Here is a 12,217-nt window from a genome sequence, read left to right as displayed (position 1 = left end):
GTGTCCAAATGTGTTTGATTTTGATTAATTTCAGTATATGCTACGGTGAGTTTCAATTTAAACTGTAACTGTCCTGAGTTCGCTTGTTTTGAGCAGTGAGGTAAGACGCAACATTCCCACTCTCCTCAGAAGTGTTGCTAATTGGGGACAAACTGTATAGCTCATGTAGGTCTGTTTCTTGTAGTGCAGCAGATACAACAGACCTTATGGCAAATACATTCTTTCATATAATATTTTAATCTCTAAATTCAAGATGCTGCTTCTGAAAAATGTGACGGACCACATTAAAAATAGAACAACAGTAGCCTACTGAATAAAAGAATAACAAATGTGTTGCTTTTAGTGAGTTCCGTATGAACTGAAAGGGTTACATAATCTCTTAAATCGCATATTGTTTTTGCAGATTATATGACTGCACACATTTACAAAGCATTTTTATTTGGGATTTTAAAATTGACAAATTAGTTACCTCTTTCACATGCATGCAGCATCCATCTGTTTAATCACACTTGAATGAATTATGATTCAACTTTGATTGTAGTTTGAATTAATATAACTTGTAATATGTGCTTACAAAAACTTGCATATACACAACAATGCCATACTTATAACACATCAAAATCCATTATATTACTCAATGCTGTTTGTTAGGTGAATCACATATCTGGATGTTGACAAAGCTTCTTTTCCAGTCATTTATCACAGGAATTCAGTCCCGTGCTTTAGGTGGTTTCTGTTGACTCCATTGTGACCCAGCCAGCTAGAATTTCTATACTGATCTTCCTATAAGACTACAAATATTGTTAAAATACATGTGGATGAACATATTTCATTCTCCAGACTGAAAACATCCCCAGTTGCACCTGTGTGTAGATTAGGAGGCATTGGATGTTGTTATCATCCTTATCGATCTCAGCAGACTGACAGGGACTTTTAATCAGTGAATTAACAGACCAATCCAACTTTACCTCATTTTCCCGGCTCTACCCCCTTTAGGCCCCCTGGTGGTCCTCACACCACATTTTGAGACACCCTAATTTGTACCCTCATCGCATAGCCTGAGTGGTCCTTGAGTCCATCTACCCCACCCAACTCCATTGATGAACAATAAGCAGCGAGTAAAGTTACAGTCGCTGTGTGCTGGTATTCATGCCAGACTGCAGCTCAGTGAAACCCCCTCCGCACAGCCGATTATTGGACCAAACCAATTCCGCAGTTCAGGTTTTAGCACCTGTCACATGAGGCTTTATATTTGCAAATCACCGGCTACCATTAAAGCTAAGTATGTTTACTTTACCCTAATGCAGACGTTGATCGGATAACCCGTGCAAATGCAGCTCTCAGCGAGCTGAGCTGCCAAATTACACAGACACCCCTATAGCGCGGCTGGCAGCATCACCCACTGCCTGCAATGGCGTTGTAGAGGCTAGTGTGTCCAAACGTTTCTGTAGTCCCGGACAATTTACGAGCTTGGGATAGACATGTTTTTGTTTTGTTATTTCGAAAGGTTTTGCAACAAGAGCATCCATATTTTCCACGAGTTTAGCCTCTGTATTGCAGTTTATTTTCATCACGCGTCAAACGAAGCCGGAGCCATGAATGTAAGTCTGACTCTTTTGTTTTTGTAACATTGAGGCAACATCGCTGTGGTTTGTGGCTAACAGTTAACTTATTCTTTTGGTGTATTCGCATATGGTCAGTCAGTTATATTTTTGCGACCGTAATACATCTGCATAGGAGGAAAACAAATGTAGATAAAACATTTTTAACATTGTCAGAAGGGGGGAGAAACAGAGCTGTCATGTTGTGTGCGGCGTGGAGGATGCCTGTTTGACTGATCCCACTGACACAATATAAAAGCCTCAATTTCATCTTTCATCTCTAACTTTATTTGTTTGATGTCCTCCGAAGCCGATGTTACTCAAGTTCGGATTTATTTTGTAGTTATTTTGCACAAGGTGTAACAATGGACGAGCAAGACTCCAGCATGGGGAATTTTGAAGCAGGACATTGAGGTTTCAGCCACTGCTGCCGCTTGCTGCTGCTGATGCTGATGCATCCATACCATTCAGCACAGCCGAGATTAATGGATTCACTGTGTCCCAGATGAATGTTGTTTTGTGTCACATTTCCTTTTTGTCTTTGTGAAATGCATTTCCAAACAGGATTAAACATTAATGGGTGTAGGTATGGAATATGTAACTACTACACTGGCTTTCTACCCTGCAGTAGTACTGCACACTGCAAGTCTATCTATGTAATGGTTTGCTTTTTTGTCCCTGGGATGATATCAACACATTTTGGTGCATTCAGCAGCAGTTTGTTAGTGCCGTAAAGCTTGTAAGTGCCATGCAATGCTCTGTTTGATGGCTGGCATCTAGTAGCCAGCATAATGTCAGTGACGGTTTAGAGAGCGGTGTGATGTGACAGTGTGCAAGGGTAACAGCTTACTATAGAAAACACAGGGAGTGGGAGAAGAAAAAAAACAGAAGAAGATAACATTTCCTGCAGTATAGCACCAGTGTAAACATAAAGAGCTCAAAGTCTGATCTCTACAGTAAGTCTTGATTTGAAAAGGTAAACAGTGCAGCAGTGCTAGAAAAAAAAACATAATCAGAGTGCTAGTAGGGTTCATTAGGCTTTCTAGTCCTCTTCTACTAAGAGCTTTTATATCATACATCAGTTTTGTTGGCTCTCATTTTTTTTGAATAGTGTCATTAATGTCAGGTGAAAATGATCTCTTTTTAAGCTTTGTAATCATCATTTTTGATGAGAGCGAGCCACTTTTAGTTATGTGAAGTAATTGTGCGCATGTTTAAACGGTTATCTCTTTTCAACTCACATTACCATGCAGTGTTACAATGTGTTCTTATCTTTATAACGTCTCTTTTCACCTCTGCAGGCGTGAATGGGCCTAAAGGAACAATAACGTTAGGTGGATCCGAGTAGGCAGGATTGTGATAGATCACGCTATACTCCTCAAACCCACATTTTAATGAGGCCACAGCAATGCTGACATCCCCTCTGAATCCAGAGACATCATCATGCTGAAGACGGAGGCCTCGGGGGAGAGGACCAGCCTCCGGAGTTCCTCCCCCCACCGTAATGCTTACCGGGCTGAGTTTCAGGCGCTTAAGAAGGCATTTGACCAGCCTCGGATCGATGGAGAATCCAAGCCCAAAGACATAGTACGGGTGAAGCAGCCAAGGGGACGCCAGTATGGGGGCCATGTCAGTCGCATTAAGGACATGTTTATGCAAATGGGATCAGAAAATGTGCAGGCTAAGGCCAAGGCTTGTGATGATTTGTCGCCACAAAAGCTCGTCAAGCCCACCAACTTCATCAACAAGGCCGATGGATCAGTGATAAAACTTCAGCATTCCGCATCAGCTGACAGGGTTGGAGGTGCTGGAGCAAAGTTCTCTGAAACCAGGAGGCTGTTTGAGCAGCAGTTACGTGACCAGTCCCAGTCACCAGTCTTTCCATATGGACGGGATAAACGAGGTTCCCATGAGCATCTAGATGACTGGCGAGGTGCAAGGTCTAACCGAGGCAGCACGGACTCCTTGGACTCACTTTGCTCCAGAACAGAGGCGTCCTCGCCAACTGTCAGTCAACTGAGTGCTGTTTTTGAAAATGCCAATCACAACAACCAAGGTGCGCCCTACAAAGGAGTCAGCAGACGGGCCCTCTACTCACCAGAGGGATTCCAGCGCCCAGGAGGTGATGTCAGTGAAGATGATTCAAGACAATCTCCAGTTCATGGAAGCCACCGTGGCAGGACAGGGGGAAAGTTTCCTACATCCTTGTCTTCTGAGGACTTTCTGAGCCCCAGTCCTGGCACAGCTGCTTCTGAGTTGAAACCAGAACCACAAGAGGAAGACGCCCAAGATAAAGCAGACAAGGATGAGACTAGAAGAGATAGGCAGCGGCTTTCTGGGGTCACCAACGGAAGCCAGGTCAATGGTTCATGTGAAGAAGAGGAGAAACCTTCAGAAACAAGAAAACATATTGAGGATCTAGGGGTGTCCAAAGATTCAAAACATACAGATAATGTTGTGATTACCGACAACACTTTTGAAGATCAAACCCCTGAGCCATTGCCGACCCCAACTACGCCTGCTGGGGAAAGCCAGGAGGATGGGGATGGTTCAAGAGAAGACAAGTCCTCTGAATCTCCCAAGGAGCAGGTGGAAGAACCTGATGAGGAATACATTGGGAATGAGCGGGTCATTTTTAATGCAGACGGGGACGCCTGTTACCAGGGTTGGGGGGAAAGCTGCACAGATCCTGAAGATGACCTCTACGGAGACGATGAGGATATTGTCTACGACCCAGGCTCTGATCTGACAGAGATTCCTGGTCTACCACACGAAAACAAAGATGACATCCCTCTAAAGAGGAAGATCCGTTTCAGCACTGCCCCCATTACAGTAAGTTGGGTACTGAACAAAACATTGTGGAAGCCTTAATTGTGTACACACACTGAATACAATCCAACATAAAAGCTCCTGTGCAGCGCTTATCAAAAGTAGGTTAAAACAACAGAGAGCTTTTTATGGGCTTATATTTATAGTTACGGTTTAACTACTCCTTGTGGAAGCTTTTTGGTTTTTAAAAACATTTTTATGAGTTCATATGATCATGAAAACATTGTCTGACATCAGTAATCTTTATCCTCATTAGACATTTATAGTGTGGTTTCATTTCACATTTAATCTTCCGTGATTACAGTCTGTGATATGGTAAATATAATAGCAAACTGCAGCTATTTTGTGATGCAGAGCTTGAGGGTCAAAGCATCGCCCTTCTCAAAATTGACGTGTTCATGAGCAGAACATCTGTACTTGTGTTGGTCATGCTGATTCTGCACCCACACAGTTTTCACACATGACACTGTGTTTGTTTTTCTCAAACAGTCCCATTCTATTTGGTACATTTCTGTTACAGTCCACATGAATCTGTCAAAAGTACTGTATATTCAGAATATAGTTGACCTAGTGTGTGTGCCTTGTTGTGTATGGTATGCCCAGTGATATTAGCAGATGTATAGCAAAGAAAGCGATTACATTTTTTTTCTCCATACTACAGGGATTTCAAAGGGACTGGAAATGTCCTACTTACACCCCAATACGGGGTGTAAAAATGGTGATTGTTTCTGGTGAATATGCAGCCACACTGCCCGATTCCCACAGTTTAATTTACCTGGTAACTTCCATTTTTAAATCAGTGGAAATATCTTTACCATAGCATTTGTTGCATCCTCTGGTGTAAAGTATTTTAATACTGTTTTCAGTGCTGTTTTGGACACAATGCAGCCAGTGTTTTTTTGATTGGGAAGATAGAGTTGATTTATTGGAAATACTTTCCAGTCTTTATCCTCAACCATTTAGAGTAAATAAGCTTAACATTTGCAGCAGTAAACAACATGTTTTAGGGTGCAATGTATCCTTTTTATGCTATTTTTTTAATCAGTCTATGTTTTTTTTTAGATGTTCACCCTGTTGGCATGCAAGTGATGTGTGTGCTGTGTGTGTAAACTTTTAAAATGTGTGGGCAACAGTGATTTGAGGTTCACGTAAGAGAGATTTGGAGCCAACACAAACATTCCACAAGTTGAGGATCAATCCTATTAACATGCTGTAACGAAGCAGAACAATTAGCCCAGTTATTCTGAGGAGAAAATGTGTTGTTGGCTCACTAATTGCCCTGCATTGTCTCTGCAATGTGTGTCCTTTTGCATCTTTCTTTTCCTCCCTCTTAGGACTCACCCCACCCCATGAAAGCACACAAAATCAGTATACATTTTCACTGAGGAAATTAGTTCTTACATTATCCGGCTCAAAGATAGCATCACATGTGATATAAATGTAAGTTTTTGTACCAAAAATAGTTTTTATTGAGATCAATTTAGCAAATAGTATTTTAATCATACAGTGAAAGTGAGTGCTTGTTGTCCCATTTCAGTCGAACAGACAGGGAATACGCTCCTGTGTTGTCTGTCATTTCAAGGCTTCTGTTTTCTATGAAAAGGACAGAAGCTCGTTGATCATATGGAATATTCAAGAGAGGCACCGACCCCCCCATACACAGACGCACACGCACAATTAGACATGCACCCCTCCCACTTCTCCTTCATATGCCCCCCTCCTCTCAGCACATGAGGAACAGAGAACAGAGTTCTGTCTTTTGTTCGTCTTTATATTAAAAGAGACAAAGCTATTTTCTCAGCCCTTGGCCCCTGCACGAGTCCAGCTTGACCATTGTGGGAGGAGATGGCAGAGAAGACCCGTGAAAAAACAGCTGCCGTGTTATAATCTAATACTCTATGTTCCCTCCCCGTCATGTAATATTTCTTGGTCCTGCCCCATAAAGCGGATGAATATAATTTAAACATCCCAGCTTTGAAAGCTTAATTAATTTTCAAAATCATCATGCCAGCCACAGGGAGAAGATGACAAACAACCAGCTTTTTTGGCAACATTTTGTAAACATGCTCACTGATTTCTGTTTGATATAGTGAAAAGCCTATCATTGTGTTGGCTTACCTAGTGTTAAGTTCATAAATCTAGTTTTAGCCATGGTAGCAGCATGTGTCTGTGGACGACTGTCCACTGGTATGGCAGTTTGCCACTTCGGTCCAAAATGAAGTATCTCAACAGCTATTGGACTGATTATCTGTGCAGTCGTGGTCCCCAGAGGATGAATCCTACTGACTGGTTTATCCTCTGACTTTTCATCTAGAACCACTATGGGTTGACATTTTTTCAAGTGAAGTGTCTTGATAACTATTGGATGGATTCCCATGAAATTTCATTCAGACATTTGTGATTCCGGGGATAAAGTGCATAAATCCCATCGCTTTGGTGATTCCCTTACCTCTACTCTAGCGCAGAGGTGGGTGAGTAAAAGTACTGTTACTTCAGAATAATATGACTAAAAAGTAAAAGTAAATAGTAGTCATCCAAATAATTACTTGAGTAAGAGTAAGTGCTTGGTGAAAAAACTAAGTGTTCAACTGTTAAGTAACGTCTGATAAATTTTCTAACACAAGCATTCAATAAGACAGACAAAAATACAAAATAATCATCTTTAAGCAAATTATAGTTCATCCAATCAAGAAAATAAATTTAAATGTATTTATTAATTACAAAAATAGCTTAATAAGTAATAAATAATAAGATAGACACACAAGACACTGCATAATGTAGCTGCTGTTTTGTACTTTTACTAAGGTAAACATGCTTCAAATGTAAAGCGGTGTTACTCCTCGTCTGTGTCTGCATTGCCGACGGTTGATTCTGACATTTTTGTTTTGCTACGACTGAAAAGATAACCCGTCCCGCTGCTGAGACTGAGTATGGTCACGTGACGAGACTGCACAACTTCGTTTTATTGGTGAAACACAGTCACGTGGTAGAGCCTTCAGCGGAAGTCTCTCTCTCTGTCAAAATAAAACATTAAAATGAGATGTACGTGGGGGGGATAAAAACAGTGACGCGTAGAATACCAAAGCAAAGTAACAAGCTCATTGTAGCCTAATGTAGCGGACTAAGAGTACAGTTTCTTCTTCACAAATCTAATCAAGTAAAAAGTATTGTGATTTAAAACTACTCCTAGAAGTATAATTTTTTTCAAAGACTTACTCAAATAAATGTATTGGAGTTAATGTAACTTGTCACTACCCACCTCTGCTCTAGTGCTACCAGCAGTTCAACGTTTCCACGTATCCTCGAAATATGTCGATCTACTCAATCTACTAGGATTGGACCAACATTTTGTATAGACAATCATGGTTCCCAGACGAATAATCTTAATGCCTTTGGGGGTTGCCTGTCTTTTGTATAGTGCCACCATGAGGTTTATTCTTGTGGCTTTCAGTGAAAGGTCTCACCAACTATTGTATAGATTGCCATAAATGTTGGTTCATATTTTTATGCCTGCCTAAAGATGATCCCCTGACTTTTCAGTGAGTGCCATTACCATTATGACTACATGGAAAACTAAGATGGTGAACATGGTAAACATAATTAGGGCCCAAGCTCCAACAGCGGCAAAGACCCTGTTGAAACTGAAGGAATTATTTTTCCTTCTTCCAGCAAATAATTTATCTTTTTGAGGTACATATTCAAAAACTCACCAAAATTGGCGGTTGCATCAAGTCTGGTGAAAATGTAGATATTTTAGGTGTTTTGGGAATAGGCGCACAAAAATGGCTTGCTAGTACCCCAAAAAATAAAAAATAAAAATGAGCCCCTGAAATTTATTACATATGAAGTTTGTCAAAACGTACAAAAAAACATATTTTGGGCCATACCACAAACCCCACAGGAAGTCTGCCATTTTGAAAATAAAGCTTGAAAGTAGTGGTACAAGTTAAATTTTTTCTACCTGAAAATCAAGGGCCGTACCATATTTTCTGTGATAAACATGTATTCCTGACTCAATTCAGAAAATTATTCTCGATATGCCAACTTATGTTTTTTTTCCATAGTGGATTTTTAACATGAATTTTAACCTTGTAACAAAAAACTATTCACACTTCCATTTTTAATTGTGTTCTAGTAGCGACTGATTGCATTCCCTAAACATATACTGTGGGGCAACCATGCCCCCCGCCATCGAGAGAGACAGGAAGTGGGTGTAACTTGAGTGTACATTGTCCGTTCTGCTCGAAACCTTTCAGGCTTCATAAGAGTCTAACCCTGACGACGTTTACAGGCAGATATTGGCTCAAAGTCATAGCGACCTTAGTAGCAAAATGAAGTAAGCATATAAGTTAAGGTGCTATACTTTAACTAACTCTTCCTTCATATTTCCTCTGATGGACTTCTAATTTGGTCTGTCCCATCTCAACACCTTAAGATGAAAAGTTATCAAAAGAACAACTTTTTGTCCACCGGTGTGGGAGTGCTATGGCGGTCATTTTGTTCATATATCGTGAATGAAGAAGTGAATTCCTTCTTCATTGGTGATGGTTTGGCCCGCCCCCTATGGGTAAGCCACGTCCCTTTCATAACTGATGACCCGTTTAAGGCAGAGTCTTGCGTGAGGTATCATTGAACTAAGCAGAGACTTCCTTTTTTGTTAGTCAGGGTTTGGCCCACACCCAGTTTTTTTACCCACAACCCCTTTCACAGCTAATCAACTATATTACGTTAAGTCTAATGTGAGGTATCTATGAACTCAGCAGAGACTTTCTTTTTCAGTGGTAAATGTTTGCCCCAACCCCTATGCTTTGGCCACTCCCACTTTCATAGCTAACGAACTGTATGACATAGAGTCTTGTGTGACGTATCACTGAACTCAGCAGGGAGTTCCCTTTTCATTGGTGATGGTTTGTAGTGTCTGAGTGCCGTGCCAATGCGCGGACGCAAGAAGCGGCGTCTGCCAGTAACCCTGAATAGGGCAGAGGAGCGAGGGCCCGTCCAACACTGCTTTTAGTTTTTTTTATCAATGATTATTTCCACATCCTTTCACTCATCTGTAACATCCTGACTGACCCAGTGAGAAGTGACTGCTTTGAGCTGCCCGAGGTGAAGGCAGGCTGCTCTCCCGAAGGCACTGACCTACAGAAGAGAATCAGATCTCTTGTTCATTCAAGCAACTGGTTTTATCCTTGACATTAGAATCTCTAGTTTGTTTTTTCAGTCAGAGGCATATCGATTGATGTAGTTGTACTGAAGTAGATACAATGTTCTGTTGCACTTTTTATGTCCTTGTGACCAAGTGTGATCTATGCAGCTGATATGACAGCTGAAAGGTATGGCACACCCCTCAGTCAGGGTTCAGTAACCCTGTTTGTCTCTCGATCCCAAACATATCCCAAAAGCTTTTAACCATCTCACACTTATATTTTTACACGCAGTGTGTTTTCTTTTTGTGGAACCGCACCCCAGGAGTTTGACAGAAGAACGCGTCTTCTCCCTCTGCACTCAGTCTGCTGTGTCAGTCTCCTCTTGTTTTCCTCTCCCCCTCTCTACATGGGTTTAGGGTGCTTTTTTAATGATACCTTTTGTTCCTGTAGAGAAACTGTATGTTCATCAGACATCGTGAAATCTTAATGGAATTAGGCAAATGTGATGATCTGAGCACAAGTTCACCGGCCACTAAAGTGGTTCTGTAATCAGCCCTTACACTTCACATGCTGTGACTGTATCACAAAGACTAACATTTTGTCCATTAGATTCTGCTTCTGCACCGTTAGTGGAATGCTGAGTAGCACGGATCCGAGCTCAGAGCCATAATCAATATGATAGATGTTTGTCGTTCCTCTCTCTGAGGTAGTGGTTTTGGAGCCGCGAGACCTTTTTATGAATGTCTTTTTCTAGATGTTTTGACTGGAGTTGTGTTCTGTGAGAGGGATGGTAGTGTTTATTCTTTTTATGTACCTTAGAGACTTAGTGTTCTGTATTTAAAGGATGTGTGGTCCACACTTAGATCCGTGGTTCCCAAACCTTTTCACTCCAAGGACCCCTAAACTGGCACCAACGTGGACGAGGAACCCCCAATATATAGAACTTCTGCTTTTAATCATTGTTTTAGTCATTTTAGTCATTGTGTTACTTGAGGATGGAATTATAGTGAAAATAAATGATGTTGCTTTTTGCTGGGGACCCCTGGAACCCCTTCAAGGACTTTGAAAACGATTGACTTAAATGACTCATGGGGTCGGGGACCACAGCAGTGGCCAGGGGTGGCACGGGCCCCCCTCACATTTATCAATGTGGCGAACCCTAGTGCCCCCTATTTCAGACAGAAGATGATAGGTAGTTGTTTTGTCAGTATTACTAGGTACAGGTCCAGGGGCCCCTGAACCTAACCTGCTTCAGATGTTTTGTTACACAGAACTAACTGAGAAGCGTCATTGCGATTGGGGAATGGATGAACCATCTGTCTATCAAATTCTAGGCAAAGCTAGTTAGGAGAAGAGCAAACACATCTTTGCCATCAGTGCTGTTCTTTGCTCTTTTTTCAATCAAGAAATGACATACCTGATGCTATTTTAGCTTTAACGCTAACCACTTAGGAGAACTCATCGTTGTTATTAAACAGGCAGTCACCTTACCATGTTATCACACACACCTTACCAACACCCATAGTTGCCAGTACACTGATTGATCTATGTGTCTTTTTCCTATATCAGAGAAGTGGGTAACTTTTTTGAGCCCAGTGTCTTATAATCTGTTTATGGCTACAAGCTATTTGGAGTTGCAATTTATTGATATTATTTCAAATTAGAAAATATAAAGTTTTAATATATTACAGTGTATAAAAAGTTTGGCATTCATTTATTACACTCATAAACAATGTGACAAAAATAATGTGCAGTGTATTATTGCTGTAACTGCTTTACTGTATCCTCAGTCTTGCAAAACTTTCTTAATCCACCCCTGCCTCAGATTGATTTAAATCCCACTATAGACACTTGGTTGCAAAGACAACCTACTCACATTTTCCTTATGTACTTCTGCGTACTTTTGAACATAAAGACAAGTTTCTGGTGCCTACAAACAGAGAAAATGACAACTAGCACCCGAAGTGCCGTTCGACAGACTTGCCAGATATCTTTGAACCATTGGGAGCTTGTTTGACTGCCCAGTCCATGACAACAAAGAGCCTAACCTCCCTACTGTGCATGCCTGTTTAAATCCAACTTACACGCATCAACAGTAAAATGTGATTCTAACATCATCCTTATCTGGAGCATCACCTAATACAGTCTTGTACTTCCCAAGCTGAAATGAGATGGCTTCCAGCCAGGGACTTTCTGACTGTGTTTTTGATGGATAGGATTACTCTACTTAAGGGCAGTCTGTCTTTCTGGATGATGGTATATGTGTAACAGCATTGCTTGAATTTTGGATCCAATACTTCGGACATGGGTTTTGGCAATGTCATTTGTAAAATGTATTTGAGGCCCGAAGCAGCTTCGCTACAGCTTAGCCACCTTCAATATAGTCCAGTGTTGCAGTGGATGCCTTTCCAACTAAAAATCTATTAATCCAAAGTCCTCTTTGTTTTAATCATTCTTATGATTTAGACAAAGTCTACAAAATGCTGATTAACTTCTGCTAAATGGTATTTTGCCATACCATTTGCAAAACAGATCTTTCTGTATATGTATATCTCTAAATTTTTACATTATTTGGCACCCAACTGATCTCCTTCCTGTCCTGACATCTGATGTTTTCCCTCTGCAAGATGAGTAAAACTG

The 12,217-nt window shown here is 41.0% G+C and overlaps 1 protein-coding gene across 10 annotated transcripts in view; it reads left to right on the top strand.

Moving 5' to 3' along the window:
• The window catches only part of ppp1r9a (protein phosphatase 1, regulatory subunit 9A), a 48,355-nt gene that overhangs the window by 3,044 nt on the left and 33,094 nt on the right, over nt 1-12,217 (top strand). For 5 of the 10 annotated variants that reach the window (XM_034892282.1, XM_034892281.1, XM_034892280.1 and 2 more), the window contains exons 1-2: nt 1,115-1,601; nt 2,903-4,433. In XM_034892282.1, coding sequence (XP_034748173.1) covers nt 3,045-4,433 — 1,389 coding nt within the window. In that variant the 5' untranslated portion in view covers nt 1,115-1,601; nt 2,903-3,044. Of the gene's footprint in view, nt 1-1,113; nt 1,602-2,902; nt 4,434-12,217 lie in introns of those variants that run through there. The other 5 variants (XM_034892283.1, XM_034892275.1, XM_034892278.1 and 2 more) reach the window with 3 other exon arrangements.

Source organism: Etheostoma cragini, chromosome 14 (genome assembly GCF_013103735.1).
Source record: "Etheostoma cragini isolate CJK2018 chromosome 14, CSU_Ecrag_1.0, whole genome shotgun sequence".
Lineage (NCBI taxonomy): Eukaryota > Metazoa > Chordata > Actinopteri > Perciformes > Percidae > Etheostoma > Etheostoma cragini.
The sequence above is the reverse complement of the archived record's forward strand: the minus strand, read 5'-3'. Positions and strand labels throughout refer to the sequence as shown.